The sequence below is a fragment of the Glycine max genome, chromosome 3 (assembly GCF_000004515.6).
Source record: "Glycine max cultivar Williams 82 chromosome 3, Glycine_max_v4.0, whole genome shotgun sequence".
NCBI lineage: Eukaryota > Viridiplantae > Streptophyta > Magnoliopsida > Fabales > Fabaceae > Glycine > Glycine max.
This window is the reverse complement of record NC_016090.4, coordinates 33285194-33308556: the sequence shown is the minus strand read 5'-3', so window position 1 is coordinate 33308556 and position 23363 is coordinate 33285194. Positions and strand designations below refer to the sequence as shown.

Genomic DNA, 23363 nt, shown 5'->3' with positions numbered 1-23363 from the left:
AACAATGAAGAATCTCACTTTTGATTGGGTGACATCATTGACAAAATAATGAGTTGATGACTCCAACTTAAGATGCAAAGAACAACAGAGTCAATGACTCAATGATGCATCGGTCAAGGATACACATAACCGCATATAACCCAAAATAGGAACCAAAGCCTAATTAAGCTCATTGTATAGGCCAGAAATTATTGCTAGACATAACAAGAAGCTGTTGCAATCAGTTTCATATCCTCAATTTAAGGTTCATTTTTTTTTATTTCATAGTAGTGACAAATTATTCTTTCTTATTCTATTTAATGACAGACAAAATTCTTTAAAATATATAATGAAGTTCAAAAATATCAAATAAACTCTTAAATAGACTCCTTAATTTTAATCATATACCTATAATGCATGGGATGGAAAACTAGTATAACCCAAAATTGGAATCAAAGGCTAAGCTAATTTTGAGGTGAGAAATTCATGCTAGAACACATAACAAGAAGTTATTGCAATCAATTTCATATCCTTATCTTTCACCCATCATCATGTTATTTTCTCCAACTTCATCATCACCACCTTAATGTAATTCATGAGCCTAAGTTCCCCATCCACCAACATTCCCCGCCACAACCTACCCTTTTGAGGTTCGGTTGCTTGGCACTCACGTAACACCACCATGAGTTTTAATTGCCTTACCTGTGGCCAAATTCTTCAAAGGGTAAATTCTGATAGGGATGATGAATGTCTCCCACCACAAGAAACAAAGAAACCTAACAGGAAAGTGGCAATGCAAGTTGATAGAAGCTGGTCAAGGAACATGACCCCACCCAAATATGCACGTAGTGGACCATTGGTCAAGGTTAAGGCAGAACATCATAGACGCACCAATAGTGAAGGGGATGTTGGACCAAGGTTGGTAAGGAGCAGTGGCATGAGAAGAGAGTGGAGTTTGGAGGATTTGGCTGGGCAACAACAAGACAAGGGAGTTAGATGCTATTGAGATATCTATCATTCATGGGCCATAAATTGTTGAATTTTGTTGGACTTTTCCATTAACATTTTGTATTCCTGTATTCTTTGGGGGAGAAAGTATTCCATGATCCCTTGACTACTAAGTGGTTATATTTTAGATCAATTTTCAATTGACATATAATCAAGATTTTTAGTTTACTAGGAAGAGTTAATAAAACTCGATTATGTGTGATGTGAAAATTAAAATCATGTAATAATTTCTCAATTTTGAGACATGTAAAAAGGGGATTAGTGGAATATTCTAGCATGGTCTTTTAAGCACTTGACAATTTATGGGAGGGTTTTTTTTTACCCTAGTAAATTAAATCCCTTTTTTGTTGTTAGTTTTTTCTTTCTGTGATTGTTTCCAATTTTGTGTCATTCATGATTGAATTTCTTGTCACTTAATCATCATTTTCTCTTTGTTGCACCCTAGATCAATAGATGATAAAAAAGATTGAAATTAAGATGCACGAGTCTTTTTATATATATATATATATAACACTCCTAATATGCATATGCTATATATTATTTACAAAATTCAAATACATTGCTAACATACATATAATATAACACGGATGGAAGCTCTCATGGCAACCCCGGTTGAGTAGGTTATGGTGACATATATATTCCATAATGCTATGGGTCAATGACTTTCCGGTTATTATGGTTTGTGTGGATATACAACATCTCTCTGCGTTGAACTTCATGCTATATTGCTGAAGATTAGAACGTCATCATGCATCACACTACGTGAAGGAGAAACTACTCTTGTGCTTATTGGTTAGCCAACAAAAAATCCCTTGATAACATGGCTTTTTCCTTCTCGTTTAATGGTTTTAGTCTTAGATGATGCTTTAGGGACTTTTCATGTCCGTAGACATTAGTCCTCTTGTTCTATTATTTCCCCTAGATAGAAAAATAATAATATAATATCCCTATTATCATTATAATAACTATCTTGAATATGAATTTTTTTTTACTTGTTATTCTTCGGCATGAGTGTTTTAAGAGATTTTTTTTATTAATTTTGTTTATCTCTTTTAACCTATCTTTTTAATATCTCTAGTTCAAATTTGAATTTCATTTTTTATAAAAATATCAATAATTAAAAATAATAATAATATATTACATATAAATTATTTATCATAAATTTAAAATACAATTTATATATTAAAAAATATATGTTTATTATAAATTTTATTTAAAGTATAATTCATATACCAAAACTTATAAATTTTAATTATAGAAAATAAACATTTATTCTGTGCAATACACCTAAAATACTGGTAATAAATAATTTATTTATATAAAATTATTCACTTCCTCTTTTATCCTGAAATCGGTGCAAATCAATCCATATTTATTTTACAATAAACTGAAGATTCTAAATTGAATATCATATTAATTAATCTTAATATTTAATTTTGAAATCCAAATAATATCTGTTTGGTGTATGTGTATCTATTGACTATTGTGTCACTCTCACAGGTGCCTTAGTCCCTTTCACGGTCCCTCTTTTTTTTTTGTTGTTTTTGGTAGAATGCTATAAGAAACAAACAACAAATCGAAACGAAAGAAGATTAAACTCTCAATTCAAAAACACAGTGCCTTTGCATGAAGAACCTCAAGAAGACCAATCAACATTCTGCAGCAGAGTTCTCTTCCCTCAACGTATGTCTTATATTTCTAAATCAATCTTATCTTTTGTTTTTATTTTTATTGTTGTTATTATGATTATGATTGAAGAAAAAGACAAATTCCAATTTTAATTCAAAAAAATAAAGAAAGAAAAAAATTGGAATGTTTCTATTCATGAGTTGACTCACAGTATAGTCTGTATTTTGTTTCCAAATTTGAAGGGCCATCGCCAATCAAACCCAACAAAGTGCCACACACACTTTTCGAATGAGAAAAAAATTATTTATACCAAAAAATTCTTATTGATTATTAATTATTATTAATAAAGGTGTTTCTGTTACTGGGTTTTTCAAAAATCTTCGTTTTTCTCTCATCCCTTCAGAAAAATCAGATTTTTGGTTCACGGGTAAGACTAATTCCTTTTCAAAAGCTTGATTGTTTTCTTAATAATCTGATGAATGATTATTAACTTTCTTAATAAGCTGAAGCTACGAAAGGTTTTGTCTTTTTGAATTTGTTGTTTTTCTGTTTGTGAGTAGGGGGAACTAAAATTTGTTTAGCACGTTGTGCCCTTTTAGTTTGTTGGTTCTATTTTTTTTTTTTCACTCCAAGAATTGGAAAAGAGAGCATTTTTTAATATATGATTAATCAGTTTTGGAATTATTCATTTGATTGTAATAAGTGTATGTATCCAAATTTGTTTTGTGTCTACGGATATCATGCTATGCTTGGTAAATTGTTTGGTATAATACTATCTATTTCATGACAAGACAAATCGGTATCATGTTCTTGTGCTTGCTTTATATGAAGAATGTAATAGTTTTTGTTATCTATATTTTTTTTTATGAAAATCATAAGTATGTCACGAATTGAAGTGAACACAATATCTTGTATGCGCTATTGGTTTGTGGTGTATCTTGTTTTTGAGGAAACTTGTGATTCATGTGTTTTCAGTTATGATATTGTGGCCTTTTCATGTTCTTTGAGCAGTGAATTTGAATGATTTGTGAAAATGGGCCTAAATTTAGAGTTGAAGAGCCATTCGGAGAATGTTAATGCCCTTGCATTTTCCAGACAAAGGGTTCTTGTGCCAGTTAAAGTCAACATGGGTGACGATGCTTTTGGCGTGGAAACGGTGCCGATCAAACAAATTCCTTCATCTGGTGGAGATGAGGATGTGGAAGTTGATATCATTGGGTGTTCAAATTTGGGGAAACCTTTTCTGATGGAAGATTCTTGTGAGGATTCCCCCGAGTGTTCCAGCTCTTTTGGTGATTCAGGATCTGGTGCTGAGAATGCCTCATCCTTTAGCGATACTGAAGTTGAATCACGAAAGTGTGCTGACGATCCATCCTCATCAAAGTGTGATGACTGGTTTGAATCATGTCAAGGAAGGTATGTTTCCCTTTGAATTGTTTCAGGCATCTGTTCATTTTATAGAAAGCGAGAATGCAGAAATGGAAGAAAATAAAAAACAAAAAACTGATAGCACTTCCCTTTGTGTAGAATGCCTATTTTTCCAGTTCATAAGGAAGCCACAGACCCATATACTTTATTGTGAAAGTTGATTATCTAGATTAGATGGCATTAGTAACTACCTCATTTTTTTGGCCATTCTATTTTCTTCTTCATATAAACAAGGTAAATTAGAAATTTGCAACAGTCACTGTGGAGCTCACTTGGTCTTCTCACCCCCAACCACCAAAGTGTGATTTATACTGCTATGGTTGGGTTTGGTGTTTTCTCTGATGACTGAGTGGTTTTCTCTGTGGAGCTCATTTTGATTATCTTTGAATTTGTTGGTTTGTTCTTCACTTCTAATTTTTCATACTTCAATAACCCCATTCTCACATTTTCTTTATTTTTTTCTGGTGCTGGTGTGAAAGTTTTGATTAGTTTGATATAAGGAAATAATTTGATGGCCTGTTCATAAAAGAGTGAAGAGTAAAGCATCAGTTTTGTATCATGGAGATAACTATTTGATGTTGTTTTGGAAGTGCTGCAGATCACTGGTTAAGAGGTTATTATAGGAATAGTTTATTAAATAAAAAGCCTGCTCTTGCTAAAGGGCGTGAGACACCAGTTTCTTCTTGCTAGAGTTCTTGACTTCTTGACTAAGAGGTGGCAATATAGGAAATGACAACAGTATGCTGAAACAAGCAAAAAAAATGTGTGATGGTAATGAAGGAGAAATTCATCCAATGTCTGCATCCAGCCTCCATCTAGATCAGTTGTTTTATCTGAATTCCAACAGGCAACTACAAACTCATGCCAAATAGGTTATTACAGGAATATTTTATTGAACTAACCTTTGAAGCAGAAATCAAAAACAAAAATAAAGCTGTAAAGAGACCAAGTATAGGGAAAATTGTCATTTAGAACATAAAGAAAAAAAAGAAGAAAGCTTAAAAGAGATGAGCAACTACAACATACAAGCATGAAAATAAATCATTATAACCATAAGGTTATGAAATTACATTTGGAATTAGTATTGAAAAAACCTTAACTCTGAAATTTCCCTTGCTTACAATTTTTCTTTCAAGTGTTTCAGACTAAAATGTTCTGACTTCTGACTTGAAATCCCCTGCAATCTGCAGTAATATGCAACCCACATACCAGATTTAGGGAGATTCATGAAGGGTGAACTGAGCGTAGGTGTAGAGTGAAGAGTGAGTGCTGATCTGAGTGTCTGGTGTTTTTCTCTCTTAATATCTTAAGTATGGTTCAGTTCAGTTCAGCAGTTTGGTTTTTAAAAACTGAACTCAACAACAGTTCAGTTCAGTTTTTATTAAAAAAAGTTCACTTATTTTACACCAGTTCAATTGAGTTTGGTTTTTTTGACCACCCCTAGACATTCCTACACTCCATTTTATCTCCTCATCACCCTTACTTTTTGTGAAAGAAAGTCAACTGTTTAAACAAGGTTGTCATGATTCATAGTCATTATTGATTCAAAGTTACAGCTCGGAAAACTGTGAGAGCATGCATTGGATCAAATTGCACAATTCTAATAGTGAACCTTGTGCTTCATGTATCTATCTAATTGTTTGTCTTGTAGTTTATACAACAAATTCAGGTTGTTAAGTTGGATATATAAGCTAAGAAGCACAGATTCGGACACGGTTTCAGACATGGACACAGGGACACGCCTACAATAAAAAACATGGGACACGGGGATGCGGCGGGCACCTATATATATGTAAAATATGATCAATATCAACATGACAAAAAAATAAGTATGATCAAACATGACAATAAAATTTATATATTCATATGATAATCTAAGAAAAAGTACTAACTACTAAGAGGCATCAAGAGATATGTCATATGTCTAACAAAAAGTACTAAGACTAAGAGGCATCAAGTCTAACAAAAAGAGAAAGAAACCCAGAATTTTATATTATGAAACAGGAAAAATAAAACATAGTAAAGAGAAAGAAACCCATAATTTTATATATTCTGCAGATTTCATCGTTGAGTCTTCCATATGAACATATTGGATATAGCATTAACCCCATGAATTTGTTCAAAGAACAAGTCTGCCTCCACTTTGCTATTGTATAGGTATATTATAATATTAGAAAACTAATACAATATAAAAATCAGTATCTTGTTTCACAGACGAAAAAAAGTCTTACTGTTAGTAACATATATTATATATATTCACTTGCGCGGACACGGACGTGTATCAGTATCTTGTTTCACAATCTGTTACATAAATTATATATATTCTCTGGGCAACAGAAAAATAAAATTAGAAAAGAGAAACGGGGAGCTACCTGTGCGTGGCGATGGAGGTCCGGTGTGGTCTGCGTGCAGTGATGGCGTGCACGGCAACGGAGGCGTTTGGTTCGCTTGCAGGAAATGTGAAGGAGAAGAAGGTGCATGAGAATGAGAACTGAGGTGGTTCGTATTTCATAAGCGTTTTTTTTAATTTTTTTGAAAAAAATAATAAAAATAGGTGATGTGTCCGCGCCCGGATGGTGGGTCGTGTCCAATCGTGCGTGTCTGGCGGCCCAACCATGTCCGGCGACGGCGGACGCAACCGACACTGGCGTGATTCTGATGCGGGACACGCCCCTGTGCTTCTTAGTACATAAGTTAATAAAAAATTTCTTGACACTGATTTACCTTAGATTAGCTATATTCCCTGAATTAGAGATTTACTAAATCTTGTCACATGCATAATGAATGTGCTTTACAGCTATCTTCCTAAGTACGAATCTTATATCAGTTTCTTGTTCTTGTCTTAATTGAAAACTACCCCTGAAAGTCCAACACAACTTATTCTAGGGCTGCATTTTAAGATTGACATTATTGAAATTCTATTTTGATACGAGTAATACAGTCAGCTCTAAAATAAGATTTTTATTGTCAGTTTTTTTTACATGATTAAAGTTTGATTTGAATGCCAATTATTTGTACTTTTTTTTTATACAATTTACTCTACTGAGATGTATTTTAAGAAAGAAAAGGATGACAAAAAGTTTGACAAGTCATTGGAGGAGGTTCATACACCCTATGTCATGGCGCTGTAAGTGGATTGAATTGCAGATGAAGCAACTTCAGTCTCAAGCACGTAAATATGAGAAAGAACTTGCAGCATACAATCACTCAAAGCAACTTGATTTGGCACACTTTACATTAGAAGACTCTAATATCAAATCCATCCCTATATCTGATCGGATGCATAGAAATAAAGTTATGAAGAGGAACAAAAGAAAAAGAGTTGAAGAGCAGTGCGATATAGAATCTTACATGTCTAACCATAGTTTATTCTCCTATTATGGTATGTCATTTCTTTATTTGTTATAGTATTTATTATTGACATCTTTTTGTTTTATAATTTTTTCTTGTCTTTTTCCAGAGAAAACAGATTGTACTGCTGATACATGTTTGAAAGATGTTTGTGATGTTGGTATAGGTGAGTAGCAGTAATATACATGGTGCTGCTTTTGTTATTTATACAACTTGCAAAAATTATCTCACCGTAAAATTGTGAAACTGTGAATCAAACAAGCACAAAGTATTCAATGCACAGTTTTTCCTCTGGTTTTTCACGTATTACCTTATAATTTTAAGTATTTGACAAAACAGGTTTTACTTGTTCATTTCCACGAGGGTTCTAAATTTCCAAGTCTACGTTCTGTTTTATTTGATATCAGGAGGTGTCAATGATAGTAACCAGGAATTCAAGCTGAATGATGAGTGGTCTTCTGAAGAGTATGGAAATGTTGATAAATCCTTGGATGACATCATTCAGAAGATTGAAGCTATACAGTCAGAAGTTCAGCAATTAAAAACTAGAACCGACAAGGTGATAAGTGAAAGTTGTGGAAAGTTTTGTTCTATAACTCAATTTAGCATGCGTGGCCGATCTGATGGATTTAATCATTTTGATTCTACTTTCACCAGTAATGAAAACACATTACCATTTAGTTTTCCTCGTTCCTCATCTCAGCTTGAATCTGAGTTTCACATGGGAGATCTACTTATGCCTGGAAATGCATCAGCTAGTCGTGAAGTGATGATTCCCTGTATTGTAACCACTGATGGGCCTGAGCTTGATGATCCATTGAAAGATGTAAGCTTTATATACAAACACAAGAATTTGGTATGTGGGTTATGTATTTTTTTGTCATATATAGATTGGGTATGTGGGTTATGCTTGACATTTGGTATCTTTGTAACAATAGAATTTTCCATTGCTTGCCCTGTGCTTTTGGTTTTCGTAATTGCTTGTACCATACATGAAAGGAGTTATTCACTAAGATTGAGATGCCACATAACTTCTACCTAGCTCATTCTTCTGACTTCTTTTTTGAGAATATTTTTAATATTGCCTAGTGGATGGAACTTGTTCTTTATAAATCATATTGTTGCTTGAACTTGAAGGTGTTGATTGGTCAATGTCAAAACTATTTTTCTGCAGTAATTATGGTCGTGTTTCAAGGTTGATTTTCTGTTGTAGTTCTCCCATGAAGCATGAATATGGCAGGTAGTGTCATATCATTGGTCAATGTGACCTATGGATATGGCCACTTGTTGCATATGCTTGCATTTCCTTTGATTTAGGTGCTTAGTGACACATCTCAGACATAGCTCATATACAGCTATATTTCAAGAATTAGGAGGGTCTGCAATGAAAATTTAGACTCTATCTGAAACTCAAAGGAAATTGGGATTGTTGGAAAAACATCTAATCTGGTAAATAAATCAATGATCTGGGTATCAGCATTTTGGGTTCCATTTGTTTGTGTAGGATGGAGTGGGGTCTATTAGAATAGGGTTAGAGAGAGCATAGGCCATAGTGAGCATATCTGTGATGTTTTGCATCAACGAATGGAGCATAAGGTTAAGGTTAGAGCGGCTTTGTAAAAATTAGATAAGAGTCGGGGAAAGGAGGAATGTGGTTTAGTTAGCTTGTGTAGAGTGAAATTCAGTTCAAATTGATATGGTACTGAACTCTTTGATCTGAATTTGCATAAGCATTTTGTTCTTAACCAATCACAAATGTGTAATTCACGAAGACTTTAATTTGGTTATAGATAGTCCTGTATTATTTCATGTTATCCAATTTCTAGTGTGCTGAAAAATTGAAATGCTCTACTCAATGTTTTTTTCTAAGGAATATCCTTGGTTGTTGTGATATACTTTTTGTGTGCGTATTTGTACATGTCATCCTAACTTATTTTATTTTAAAATTTAAAACTGTTTCATAAATAATTGTGTGCATATGAATAGTTAGAATTTGTATTTATGGATTCTCGTGTTTGTATCCCTGCCATGTCATTTTCTTGTTTTTTAATAGTTGTCATATCCTCTTATATGTCATGTATTACGTATTTGCATTCATATTACTACCTGGAACAGGAAGCACTTTTGGGTATGAAATTGCAATCCTCATTCCCTATGGCTGGATTTACTTGTTAATAATATGTGATGCAAGCCTGCAATTATTGTTTGAAAATTTGAATTAATAACAAGAATTTTAACTATCCTGGGCACAAGCATCCAACTACTAAGCTGCTACGCTGAAAGGATTGAACAATCTGTGTAATGTGTATTATTTACAAACCTTTGTGAATTTTTAATATTAGTTTTTTCTTATGTGCAGACCAAAGATGAAGTTCTTATACATAATCAAGTAGCTAAGGAAGAGTGGCATGATTTTATTGACTATGATGGAACCAAGGATTCCATTGAAGAAGGTAAATTCAGTTTTGATGTTCAAGTTTCAGAACCTGACCCCCATGAGAATGGTATGCATAATGAGCATTCTACTTGGATGTCATGTTCTACATTCAAGTAAAATGTCCCCAGGAAAAAAAGGAAGATATCTGCCTCAAAGAGGTTAAGCTGAATCCTATTGGAATGGTTATTCAACAAGTCGAAGGAATTGAGAATTTCTCCAACAAGTTGCAGTATGCTTGTGTCGTACTTCGTAAATTCTGGTTATTTGTTTTATACTTTTTTTCATAGAGGCATTATATCAATTGCACATGATGTGAATATGGTAGCATATTCTATTTTTTAGGGGAAGTTTTTATTTTTATTTATTGGTTGGAACTATTACGTCAGTAAACGATTGAAACTATATCTTATATTCTAAAAAAGTCAAGGCATTTCAAATTGTTTGTTCAGAGACAAAATCAAGGAAAAACCTTCTGAATTCTTTCCATATTGGACCTCGACGTATTGTTGTTCCAAATCGAATTTCTTTATAAACAATATATGTTCTTTTGACATATTTGTAAAAGGATGATTTTTCTCCTTCATTGGCTATTAATTTCTTTTGTATCTTAGAAATGTTGATTTTGCACATATTGTGTACCAGCTATATGAAATTTACTTTTCTTTACTTGTTTAATGGTCGGTAATAATAGGCACTGTTGATGTCATTCATCACCATCCCTCCCTTGTACTCCGATGAGATCATATCATTTGCATGTATCTATTATTCATAGAATGTGACATTATGTGGTTTCTCAAGTCAATTGGCACTAAAATTCATCTTTGTTCAATAATGTCAAGTTCACAATTAATTGCATTTGGAAATAACATGAAACATTTAATAATGCACATTTCCATCAAAAGGGAAAGCTAGGAAGGGGTATCCTCCTCTTTTTGAGGAAGGGATGGGATATTCTTGAATGCCATTCTTTTTGTGAGCTTAATAGCAATGAGAGCCAAAATGGTAGCTCCAGGAACAAATGCAACATCAGGGATGGCTTTGATAACACTTAGCTGAGGCACAGTTTGCCCAGTTCTCTTAGCTACCATGGCAACTGGTGGAGCCACTATCCCAGTGATCATCATAGATTCATCTGCTTTGCTCAGATTCACATTCTCTGAGATGAATCTGGTGAAAGCTTCCTTTTTCTTCTCAGCACCCTCAGATTTAGTCCATGTTTCATAACATTTCTGCTTGTTAGAGAAACATGCCAGTTTAGGAGGGATGCATGCATTGCAGATTCAACGCAAAGTGGAAGAAGAGTTAACTGACCTGTATATCATCGTGTGCTGGAGCATCATAATGCTTACCGGGCAATGCCATGTTGATTGCACTATGAAAATATTGTCAGAAAATATCAGTAAAACTGATGTTAGATTGGTGACATTCAAAGGGTTAACAATGCTTTTAGTTGTGGAAATATTTTTATTTTTATTTTTGTTCCCTATTTTTAAAACATTTTTGTTAGTCCCTATTTATGAAGCTTTTTCTCTTCAGTCCTTAAAAAAAAGATTTTTTTAAAAATAATTTTATATTATCATCTAATCAGAAATCAGAAATAATTAAATATTGATTTTTACAAAATTATTTTAAAAGTAATATCAAGGGGTGATATGTGATTAATAACAGTGTAAAATTTTACATTGTAAAATTTTACATTGTAAGTGAATTACCATTAAACTATAAAAAAATTTCTTAAAACATGATAACATCAGTCAAATCACATGGAATAATTTGTACACATTTTTTTTTTCTTTATATAGGGACTAAAATATAACATCTTTTTTACATAGAGATTAAAATAAAAGATAATATTAAGTGCAGGGGCCATTTTTTTAACGAGTATAATAACTATTTACTGTTAATGTAACAATTTTTAAGAAATGACATGACATGCTTACTTGAAGATATCAAGAATGGCAATTTGGAACTCATTTAATTCTCGGATATTTCTCTGCTTAATGATCCGATCATAGAGTGTTCCTGTTAGCATACTCATCCCCTTGGATGCAACCTCAGCTCCTGAGATGCCAGAATTAATATAGTGAAATCCATTAATTTTAGACCAAATAAAGTTTTTATTAATATATATGAAAAATAGAACTCAGAATTCTCATGCAAGAAAAGGCAGAAAATGAAAGAGAATGTGACTTGTACCTCCCATGTAACTCGTAACCATCCCCATGATATTTTGAAAATTGAGAATGATTTTGATCACAAAAGCTTATCATAAGGTCAATATATATTGCTAGATAGAACGTAAGCCTAGGAAATGAGTATATCTGGTTGTTTGGTGAAAGTAAGGTATTCTTTGTATATTATTTTTCTTTTCCTATTTCTATGTTAGATTCTTGACTTGAACTGGCTTGTGGCTTAAAGCAGGTCCATGCATGATGGAAAGAGGGAGGAAAAAAAAGAAGAAAAAGAAGTTGTTTAGCGGTAAATTCCAATGGGATATATGTTAGTAATTTATATGATTCAATTGACCTACCTTATGGAATTTGGATTGGAATCTTATGAAGTGAATAAGAATAAAGTAAATAATTTGAGTTATTGAAGAGAAAATTAATATAATTATTTTAATATCTCGATTGGATTGTCTTCTTGATAGTTTATAAATATTTATTATCTCCGTATATCTATTATGTTGTTGAGTCATTCAAGACATTAAGCATTTCAGGATAATGATTATTTGCCACATCCTTGAAATTTAGATGCATGGTGCATAATGATTATTTGTCAGAAAAAATAGCATTTTTTTTTAAATAACTCCCTTAGACAAATTAAATAATAAATTTAGTCAAACCTACGAAGAATGGATCCGGCCGGCATGTATGCGTAATACTTCCTTGTCCTGTATGATCATATAATAAAATAACCCTCTTTTACTCTTTTACTTTTGGCCTTTGGGATTAGAATGACTTCAAGTTTAAAAAGTTTGATATGTACAGTATTTTTTTTTTAAAACAATCGCTTTCCCTTTTAAAGCCTTGCAAAATATTTCTTATTAATTTTTTAACAATAATTAATGATTATCTACAAGTTCATGTTTCTTTTAATCTTTTAATACATACTTTTCTTTATCAGAGTTTCATTTTATTTAAAGATTTTTATAGTGTCAATAAATTAGAAATCATTTTAAATATAACCTTTAAAATAATTATTACAAAAATTAACAAGTTTAACACACATGACACCGTCTATTTTTAAATAATTGTATAAATGGTATTTATACTGTCATTATATTTTAATTAAGTTTATTTTATAATATATGTACCTTTCTTTTTAAAAATTATATATTGATTCATCAAGCTGATACTAGCATAAAATATATTTTTTATTGAGTATTTTAAGACTAACATTAAAATTATTTCGTCATAATATTCATATATATGAGGAGATGACCATCATCTGCATGAAGAAAGGATTCCTTTTCCCCCCACAAAAGCAACACCATGCCTATCTACCATTGTACTACTGCACATTTTCAAAAAAATCATGTTTTCTTTTGGGTTGGATTAACATTTTCCTTTCTTATTTATCTTTTTGCACGTGCTTAACAGATTTAACAAATTTCAGTTTGCATAACAATTTTTTAATTGATTAATGATTTTTACCTCAAAACAGACATAATTAGCTATCGTGAAAAATATTTTGATTTGTGCCATATGTTAATTAACAAAGGAAGTTTAGGTTAGTTAGCTTAGTATGGTGCGTGATTAACAAACTATTAATTTAGTGGCAAACTCCCTTTGCAACTAGCCTAACTTTGTTCCTTTCAATGGATCCATCTTCTTTATACTTCACTTTGAAGACTCATTTGGATTTGATGGTCATCTTTCTAACGGGCTGAGATGTGATAATCTAAGTGTTATTATTTGAAAGAGCTGAAAATTAAGCATCAATAGCCTGTTCCTAACAATCATGTTGGATGTTTCTGTGTATGAGATTGATTCTTCAGAAAAATGTTTGTTTTTGGGAGATAGAGGCATAGAGCATCATAGGAAATGTAATTATCAAATAGAATATTTGATGTTGGAATTAGGCTTGGTGGATGAACTCATCAAAGTAAATTTATAAGGGGTGTTGATGGGTTGGGCGGATTGAGTTTGACTAAATCCGTTACTCAATGTGATCAAAATTTAACAAGTTGGGTTGAATTGAGTTTGTGTATTTTTTTATACCTGATCCAATCCAATTCGATCATAAACGGGTTAAGTTAGGTTAATTGAATTTGAATATTTAAAAAATATTTTATATTTTACAAAAATATTTTTTTATAATAATAATAATTTATTTTTACCTAAAATTTTGTAAGCATATATTGACTAAATGCATTTAAAAGAGATCAAATTTTAAAAATATTTGACTAATAAAATTAATTATTTTAATGTTAATACAATATTTTTATTTTAGATAGAAATAAAATATTGTACTAGCATGAGAAAACATAAGCAAAATCAAGACAGGGATAAAACAACAACTTAAAAAAGAAAAAATCATAATGGTTTAATTTAATAATTTAATATAGTATGTGAGCTAAAAAATAATGTGTTTTGTATTTAATAATTAATTTATATATAATAATAAATTTAATTATATGATTTGGGTTGGGTCAGGTTGAAAAAAATAGTATTCGTTACTCAATTCGTATATGATCGGGTCTTAATTGGATTAAGTCGGATTTGATTCGAACATTTAGAAGATTCAACCCAATATGAGTTGGGTTGGATCGAGTTAGGTCATGAGTTGACCCGAATCGGTGAAAATCCCTTATTTTATATGATAATCTCTTGAAATATGTGAGGGTCTAAGATTTCTAGTGAAAATGTCTAGGTGGATTAGTGTCTTAAATGGATATTGTAGAAGGTATATCAAGTTGAGATGGTGTGATACAAGTTGTGAATGATGAAACCATGGATCAAGGAAAGGAATTAGATTGTTGAATCCATAACTAGGATCATAAAACACAACATTCCTTAGAAACATCATGCTGAATCAAGATTCAAATTCCAACTTGAGAGGTGTTTATATTTAGTGCCAAATCTTCCTCAAACAAAATTATCGAGTGAATAGGCAATTTATTCCCTGAGATTTTACCCATTTTGCATATTAGTCCCTAACTTAATGTGAAATGCAAAATAGTCTCTATCTTTGCATAAGTGTTGCAAAATAGTCTTTCCGGTAAATTTTAAAGTAACGTGGTTAGTGATGTCAATTTTAGTGTCACGTGGACTATCCAACGTGACACTAAAGGATGACGTGGCATGACACATGGACGTGCCTCTTAAAAGATGTCACGTCATTTGATAATAACAAAATGAGTAAATAGGCAATTTAGTCCCTGACTTTGTACCCATGTTGCATATTAGTCTCTAACTTAATGAAAAATTCAAAATAGTCTCTATCTTTGCATAAGTGTTACAAAATAGTCTTTTCGTTAAATTTTAAAATAACACTGTTAGTGAGGTCAATTTTAGTGCCACATCATTTGATGATGATAGAATGAGTGACTTCTTCAAATCTAATGGTTCTGAACCAATTGAGGCATATATAAGAAAAAGAACCCACACACACTTGCACAAATAAAAAGAACCAAAAATCCACCGCAACAACCTTATTTCTGCAGTCGTCCACACCAATGGGCGAGGTCTGCATAACCATTCTCTTTTCCTCTTTTTTTTTCTTCAATTACCATCAATGTATCATTCCGGGTTCTGATTTTTTTTTTTTTTTTGGGTTCTGAATAGGAAGAGAAAAAACCAAAGAAAAATAAAGTGGAGGAGAAAAAAGCAAAGAAAGAAGAAAAGAAAGAAGAAGAGAAAAAACCAGAGAAATCAAAATATGACAAGGAATCCAAGGAGGAATTTGCGTTGCCTGAAATCGTGCAAGGTACAACCTTCGCAATGCATGAACACTTTAAGCACGATTTCTGGCATCTTTTAAGTTAGGGACTATTTTTCAACACTTATGCAAAGATAGGGACTATTTTGAATTTTTCATTAAGTTAGGGACTAATATGCAACAGGGGTACAAAGTCAGGGACTAAATTGCCTATTTACTCGTTTTGTTATCATCAAATGACGTGACATCTTTTAAGAGGCACGTCCACATACCATGCCACGTCATCCTTTAGTGTCATGTTGGATAGTCCACGTGACACTAAAATTGACTTCACTAACAACGTTACTTTAAAATTTAACGGAAGGACTATTTTGCAACACGTATCCAAAGATATGGACTATTTTGCATTTAACATTAAGTTAGGGACTAATATACAAAATGGGTATAATCTCAGGAACTAAATTGCCTATTCACTCCAAAATTATCTCTAAAAGAAGATACATGTCTATAAGGAAAAAGAAGTTCCTTGAAACAAAAGAAAAGGCTTTGATACCATGTAAAAAATGCAAGGTTCAGCTGAAGAGGTAAAAAAGGAGAGAAGAATGAATGCTTTGAAAAGCTGAAATAATGAAATCTCATTGATCAAATTACAATACAAATGTACCTTGGTACTTATCCTAGATAATGAGAAGTAAAAATACTAACTATCTAATTATCTATTTACAAAACTGAATGACTTAACACTTATTGTTAACAAAATGGCTTATCGAAAGAACCAAGGAATCAATTGAAAAGGATAAATTCAATTTTGAGGTTCGAGTTTTAGACCCTGACTCCCCTGAAAATGTGCCTAAGGAGCATTCTACTTGAATATCTGATAAGAATTGTCGAATTGTTCCAAAACAAACTAGGATTCATTTTATAGTACATGAATAACCAAGGTCGACTCAGAGACACAATCCAATTTGGTTTTGACTTTAATCCACTTATACACTGCAAGGGATTTCAATAAATAAGTTGTGGACAATTGAAAAAAATTACATAAATAGAAATGTAGAATTGTAAAAACACAAAAAACAAAAATGTAGAATTACAGAAACATAAAAACAGAAATGAAACAGATTTAAGAGCACCAATCCAATTTATCAAATCCAAGCCATTTGAATTATCATAGTTTGCTACAGATGATGATCATATCATGAAAGTTCAATCAATCTCATTATATGTAATTCAATCAAACTAATCCCTAAATACATTGAGATCACGAATCCAATTGAAATATCATCCAATTAATTTGTAATTAAATTCGAATTAGGAAATTAATCAATAGCTTAATTTATTTCCAATCCTAAACACATTCAGAATCATATATACAAAAATAAAATTGGGGAAGAGGATGACCATTCACAACAAAACTCGAAATACTTAACCAGAACTCAAATTCCTCATTGATTTATTGGATCCTTGGATTAATTAGTTGTTTAGCCTTCCATAGTCATCACCAATGGAAGAACAATGAAAATTGAGCAAGAAAAGAGAAAAACAAAGTTGAAGAAAGATGAAGAACAATTGAGAGAAAAAGAGAGAAAAGAGTTTGATCTCAAAACTTGTACTAGAAGTTTCTAAATTTGTTTTGTGAAAAATGATTCTAGCTAACTAACTACACTAATATATACTCTAACTAATAAGAAGTAATGGATGGGTCCTAATTAGGCCTAATTAATCTCTCTAATTAAGCTAATTACATAATGTAAAGACCTAAAATTCGTAGCCCAAAATCCAAGTGTAGTGGCTTTGACTTCCAAGCCTTAAATGACCCTCAAAATGACAGAAATGACCAGTTTACTTCTGATAAAATTATAGCTCTTTTTCTTAGCTTTCCAGGGACTACTCATATGCTCCATATGGAGTTCTGTAGCATCCTATAGGTCCTATACAAGACATATAAGTCAAGTAATCACAAAATCAAAAAATAAGCAACAATTATCAATTAAGTCCAATTATTTGCCTAAGACCAAAACTAAGTTATGGTGGTAAAATAAGAGTCAAAGAGAGTTCAAATAAGATGAAAAAGAATATGAAAATACTAAACTAAAAATGTTCAATAATATCATGTTCTACATTTAAGTCAAAAGAGGAAGAGCAATTTATCCAACAAGTTGAATCCAATTGGATTACTCAACCCGCTGAAGAAAGTCAGAATTTCTCCAAATTGCAATCTGCTTGTGTTGTAATGTGTATATGTTGGTTATGTGTTTTATACTCTTTTACATTGAGGCATTATATATGTAACATTCCATTTTTCATAAAATAAATTAAAAAGGATTTTTAATTAAAAATAAATAATTTTAGAAAAATGATGAGGTTTTTATAATTAAATAAATAAGGAAAAATAATTTTATTAATAAAAATAATGGTATGAAGGAAAATAAAAATGATATTTTATTTATTCATTCGATAGGAAATAAAATAAAGTTATTGTTTATGAAATAATAAAAATAAAGAAAAATAGAGTAAATAATAGGTTGTGAGTACCCTAACTATATAAATAGAGACATGTTAGGTCAGTTTTCAGATTGACGATACTTCTATATGCTTTCTCTTCCTCTCAATTTCGTTTTCCCTTCTTCCTCTCCCAAAATCCTCCCTTTTTTCCTGCATACATCCAAACCCGTCTCAGTCAAATGATAATTCCGGACTCGTTAACCGTTGGATCATCCCGAAGTTAGAACACCAGGTTTGGAACTCATTTAAGCATATTTTCACCGTCGTGATTTGCAGAAAAATTTCTAAGGGGAGACAAATGTCCTTCGCATCGTATATACACAAACCTGTTCCTAATGTTAATTACTATATATGTGATGTGATGCTTTATATCAACAACACATTCTTTTTTACTTATCATTTTTAATTATTAAATGAAATTCATGTTCATGTTCATAGGCGGTTTCAAGGCCCGGCTACCCTGGGCAATTGCCCAGGCTCTGGCCCAAAGACATAGACAGGAATTTTATTATTTTTATACAAAATGATATTTTTTACAATAAAAAATATAAAAAAGGGGGGCATACTTAGTAAGTTGAGAAGTGAATTGTAAAAGTGAAAAATTATTTGAGTTGTAAGTTGTAACAGCATATTTTGGGCTATTATTCTGAAGACCGAGGATTGAACTTGTGGTATACGGGCTCTTAATGGGCTGTATTAACGTAACTGCAATACTAGCACATACAAGTCGTTCTTCACGTTTTTCAGAGCTAAGATGCTCAAAAAGATAAGCTCAAATAGTTCCAATGCCTTCTTATTTTATTTCTTATTCTTTTTTTTATTTTCCTTGCTCATGGAAATGTTGTCTCAAATCATTTTTTTTAATCCACTAAGATAAGTCTAGTAGTGAAGGGTTGAAATAGATGCATAGGAATTTAAGTTTGTTCTTCATTGCTATTATGCATTGTTTTTTATAGTTGTATTCATGAAAGGATAATTGTAAAGATTTACTTACTTTTTATAGCAAAAAAATCGATTCCATCTTGTTTCCTTTCTATTTTTTTTTTCTTTTTTCCTCATCATCTCACTTATTAGTTATTATATTTTCTTGAAATTGTTTAAAATTTTGTGAAATGAAATAACCTGACTAATTGTTTAGTAATTTGCTTCCTATTTTATTTTCTCAAATAATGGAATAAAAACTTAAAATTTTTCTCCACTTTTATCAAAGAATATTCTAATAATAATTATAATTTTATCTATTGCATGACATTCTATTTGGCAGGTCACTGGATATCCTAATGTGGCCTCAGTCATCAAATTATGGCATTACAGTGTACAGATAAATGGCAACTCTTGGTTCAAACTTCAAACAGTATTGTGTGATAATATTATTTGTTATCCAAACAAAAGTTATGTTACTACAAAACTCCCGTTTCCGTAAATTCACGTTGATTCAAAATTAATTTTACAAATATATATATATATATATATATATATATATATATATATATATATATATATATATATATATATATATATATCCAAACGCACACTAATAAGATGCTTGTGTTCAATATGACATTATCCTCACATGGATTTAGTAAAATGTAGAAATATACTCTGCCAATTGGGTCTCTGCTCTGGTTACTTTCTGGCTTGTCTGTCTCTCTGTTTCAAACAGGGATATCGCGGACTTAGGTCACGCACGCCTTATGTTCTTTTGACTGGAAATGATTCCTAATTTCCTTGGCACTTTTGACATGTTAACAGAAATTGCGTGCCTTCACCACTTATCCATATTTTATGAATTTGCTATCTTTAAATTTTTGCCCAGGCTTTATAATTTTTCTGGCTCCGCCACTGTTCATGTTAGTGTCAAAAAATAATGTAATCATTTGCAATTGATCACTTTCTATTTAATAGGTCTCATGTGAATTTCACCTAATAATAATTAATATATTGGAGCAAAAAAAGTGTTTTATAACTTTTTATGGAAGAAATTATTAGATAGTCATGATTCAATACTTGTACATAATCTCAACCTATATTTATATAACACATTAAATGTCATATAAATATCAGTAGAAACCATTTTTCGTTTCAAAGACTTAATTTCCAAATCCTCTAAGTTAGTATCATACTGCCAATGACAGAGAAGCATATGCCTGTCCATTTTTGTATCAAATATCCACATCTCCAAATGGATTGCTTCTTTCCTTGCAGATAGCTGGAACTATAATAAGAGGCAAATTTCTCAGATTTCCTGTAGACATCAAACTCCAAAGACACGCACATTAAAGGTTATGGAACAAGCAGAATTAAGAAATCTTTTAATTTTCATCAAAATAGCTAATTAATTTCTTGTTGCTTTCCTTGTCACTCATTAATTAATTTCTTTAAAAGCACACATTAATTAATTGCTAAAGATGGAATTGGAAAAAAAAGCATTAGAACTGGAAAACAACAAATAAAAGAGTGTTAAAATGTCAAACAGAAAAATCGAGGAAGTATATATTAGGTATGTTTGTTAAAGTTTTTTGTTATTAAAAAATAAACATTTTTATTGATAAAATAAGGAATTTATTTATCTATTTTCTTTTGAAGTGTTGTCTAAAATATTTTTATTTTAAAAAAATAATTTTATGTTTTTTGAGAAGCAACTTCTAACTATTTATTAAAAAATCATTTTTTTAAATCTCTTTTTTTTAAATTACTTAAATTTAAACAAATTGGCCCATAATGATATGCAACTATATAGTTCTGCAATACTTTTTATGTTAGTAGTTACATCGTATTTTCTACCATCTCCTACAATTAATATCAATTTTTTTAGATCTCTAGATCTTCAATAATGATCATAAATACAAGTTTTTGGTATGGTTAGCACATCACAAATATTTAAAAAAAATCCTATTAATTTTTTAAAATAATAAATAAAAATCTGTAAGCTACGTATGTACCTACAGCACAACACCCCAACACAAGACCTCGAAGATGATGAGGAATTATGGCAAAATCACCATTGTAGGTCACTTTTACAAAAAATTTACTAGAATGGGTATGTTCCATTCTTATTTACCTTGGGGTGCTGTTCTGGTGGTTGAAGGCGCTTACCTGAGGGGCACTTACCGGAGGAACGCGACACGTGGCGTTCGTTGCAGGTGGTGGCAGGCGGTGGCGACAGGGGCTGGTTGCGCCCTGCAACCAGGCGCGTACGGTCGCGCCCTGCATGCAGGCGCTAAGGGTCGCGCCCTGCACGCAGGCGCGTTGACTCGTGCCCTGCCCGAGGCGCCTCGGTTCGCGCCCTGGCCCCAGGCGCGTCCAGGCGCCTTAAATGGTCCCCCCCTCCCCCAAACCCCACCACCACCCAGGCTGTCCCCCCTCCCCCTCAAGCAGTCCCCTTCTTCCCCTGTAGTTCCCCCCTCCCCAACAGGTTTTGTTTTTTTTTTTGTTTATTTAAATTATATAAATTTTTATATTTTAATATTTATATATATATATATATATATATATATATATTTTTTTTTTTTTTTTTTTTGCAGCAAGGCTTCTCCCCCTGTTTGCAGGTTCCCCTTCCCTTGTTTGGTTGGTTAGTTTTTATTTTGTGTTTTTAATTTATTTAATGTATATAAATTGTTATATATATATATATATATATATATATATATATATATATATATATATATGCATATAGGCAATTTATACTTTTTAGTGGATTTATTTGTAGAGATAATTATTATTAGTTTGATAGTGTGTTATATTTGTAATGCTTTGTTATATTTTTTTTTATGATAGATAGGCAGTTTAAATTGATATATATTTTTAGTGCTTTGTTTTTTGATTTTATAATAATATAAAATTGTTATTTATTGTTGAAGATAATTATAGATAATAATATTGTTATTTATGATTTGTTATTTAAATATTACATTATTATTTTTGTTAACATTTAATTATATTAGTTATAATTGATGTTATTTGCAATTGTAAGACTTTGTTGTTGTTGGGTTGATAATTTTAATTTCTAGAATATAATTTTAATTAAAATTAATAATAAATATTACTATAATATTGCTATTGAGCGTATTTAAAAAAGAAAGACATATTGAGTTTGATACAATATATCAATAGTTTAAAATTAAAATTAAACTCTAAATTATAATTAATAACTTTTAAAATAAAAAGTTAAAATTAAGAAAAAAAATTGCTGAAATTACTGCTATATATATATATATGTGTGTGTGTGTCATTATAATTCATTTACTTAAATTATGTGTTCATTTCTAAAATTTAAATTATGTATTTTTTTAGAATATTGTTTGCGTACGTATTTAAAATGTATTTAAATATTGTAATTTATTATTAATTATTTATGATATGTGTGATTATTAATTTTTTTTCTTGTTATACAGGAGTTTTAATATGGCAAGTTCATCATCATCTAATCATTATGACGTGGCATATGGACCATTAGAGGATGATTTACTGTGGATGCAAAAAAGCCATATATCACAACATATTTGGAATGGTGCTAATCAAAGGACGTTAAAAATTCGACGAGCTACACCACTGTATAATCATAGAGAAGCACCGCCCGAGGAAATTATTCCTTTATTACAAGTTTCGGGTTTGTACCCGATAATGAAATTGACGCAATTGAAGATAAATGGAGCATTAGTTAATGCTTTTATTGAAAGGTGGAGACCAGAAACACATACATTTCATTTGAAGTGTGGCGAGGCAACTATTACCCTTCAAGATGTTTTTGTGCTACTTGGTATTTCTGTGGATGGAAGACCTTTAACCGGCAATACAAATATTGATTGGTTTGAGTTGTGCCATGAATTATTGGGTGTCATGCCTGACGATGATGCAGTTGACGGGAACTCACTTTTATTGAGTTGGCTGACTTCTCAATTTGCAAATATTAATGATTTCATAGGCAACCAACAAGGGCTTGAAAGATTTGCTCGAGCTTGGATCTTAAGATTCATAGGAGGCGTGATGTTTGTTGACAAAAGCATCAAAAGGGTGCCAATGAGATATTTGCAATTTTTGAGAGACCTTAGAGAGTGCAGCACTTATGCATGGGGAGCTGCTCTTCTGGGTAACCTTTATAGAGAGATGTGCATCGCAACAGACTATCATGCTAAATCAATAG

General features: G+C 31.6%; 3 protein-coding genes across 8 annotated transcripts; 2 read left to right on the top strand and 1 right to left on the bottom strand.

The window, feature by feature from the left end:
- The first annotated feature begins 522 nt into the window (after positions 1–522).
- Positions 523–1292, top strand: LOC100796883 (uncharacterized). The gene has a single exon (XM_003521029.4). The coding sequence runs from the start codon at positions 662–664 to the stop codon at positions 983–985; it is 324 nt and encodes a 107-aa protein (XP_003521077.1). The 5' UTR covers positions 523–661; the 3' UTR covers positions 986–1292.
- A 1173-nt stretch (positions 1293–2465) lies between these two features.
- Positions 2466–10269, top strand: LOC100796351 (uncharacterized). 6 transcript variants are annotated; one of them, XM_006576666.4, is made up of 7 exons: positions 2514–2670; positions 3628–4032; positions 7104–7426; positions 7505–7561; positions 7803–7954; positions 8099–8221; positions 9755–10269. In XM_006576666.4, exons 2-7 carry the CDS (start codon positions 3650–3652, stop codon positions 9947–9949), a joined length of 1233 nt encoding a protein of 410 aa, XP_006576729.1. In that variant the 5' UTR covers positions 2514–2670; positions 3628–3649; the 3' UTR covers positions 9950–10269. The 6 variants fall into 6 exon arrangements, with proteins under 6 accessions (XP_006576726.1, XP_006576729.1, XP_006576727.1 ...); XM_006576663.4 differs by having other exon boundaries at positions 2466–2670; positions 7803–8221; XM_006576664.4 differs by having other exon boundaries at positions 2519–2670; positions 7113–7426; positions 7803–8221.
- A 392-nt stretch (positions 10270–10661) lies between these two features.
- LOC100795830 (uncharacterized) lies at positions 10662–12217 on the bottom strand. Its single transcript, XM_003521027.5, has 4 exons — positions 12029–12217; positions 11773–11893; positions 11144–11204; positions 10662–11061 (listed from the first exon to the last, which is right to left on the bottom strand). The coding sequence occupies exons 1-4, from the start codon at positions 12054–12056 to the stop codon at positions 10741–10743; spliced, it is 531 nt and encodes a 176-aa protein (XP_003521075.1). The 5' UTR covers positions 12057–12217; the 3' UTR covers positions 10662–10740.
- Positions 12218–23363: the final 11146 nt, after the last annotated feature.

What these genes read in the sequence shown, in the direction of transcription:
- LOC100796883 (XM_003521029.4), top strand. Translation starts at nt 662, where the DNA reads ATGAGTTTTAATTGCCTTACCTGTGGCCAAATTCTTCAAAGGGTAAAT.
- LOC100796351 (XM_006576663.4), top strand. Translation starts at nt 3,650, where the DNA reads ATGGGCCTAAATTTAGAGTTGAAGAGCCATTCGGAGAATGTTAATGCC. An exon ending in TAGTTTATTCTCCTATTATG is followed by an intron (nt 7,427 to 7,504) that starts GTATGTCATTTC and finishes GTCTTTTTCCAG; the next exon opens with AGAAAACAGATTGTACTGCT. An exon ending in TGTTTGTGATGTTGGTATAG is followed by an intron (nt 7,562 to 7,802) that starts GTGAGTAGCAGT and finishes ATTTGATATCAG; the next exon opens with GAGGTGTCAATGATAGTAAC.
- LOC100795830 (XM_003521027.5), bottom strand. Translation starts at nt 12,056, where the DNA reads ATGGGGATGGTTACGAGTTACATGGGAG. An exon ending in GGTTACGAGTTACATGGGAG is followed by an intron (nt 11,894 to 12,028) that starts GTACAAGTCACA and finishes CTGGCATCTCAG; the next exon opens with GAGCTGAGGTTGCATCCAAG. An exon ending in GCCATTCTTGATATCTTCAA is followed by an intron (nt 11,205 to 11,772) that starts GTAAGCATGTCA and finishes ATATTTTCATAG; the next exon opens with TGCAATCAACATGGCATTGC.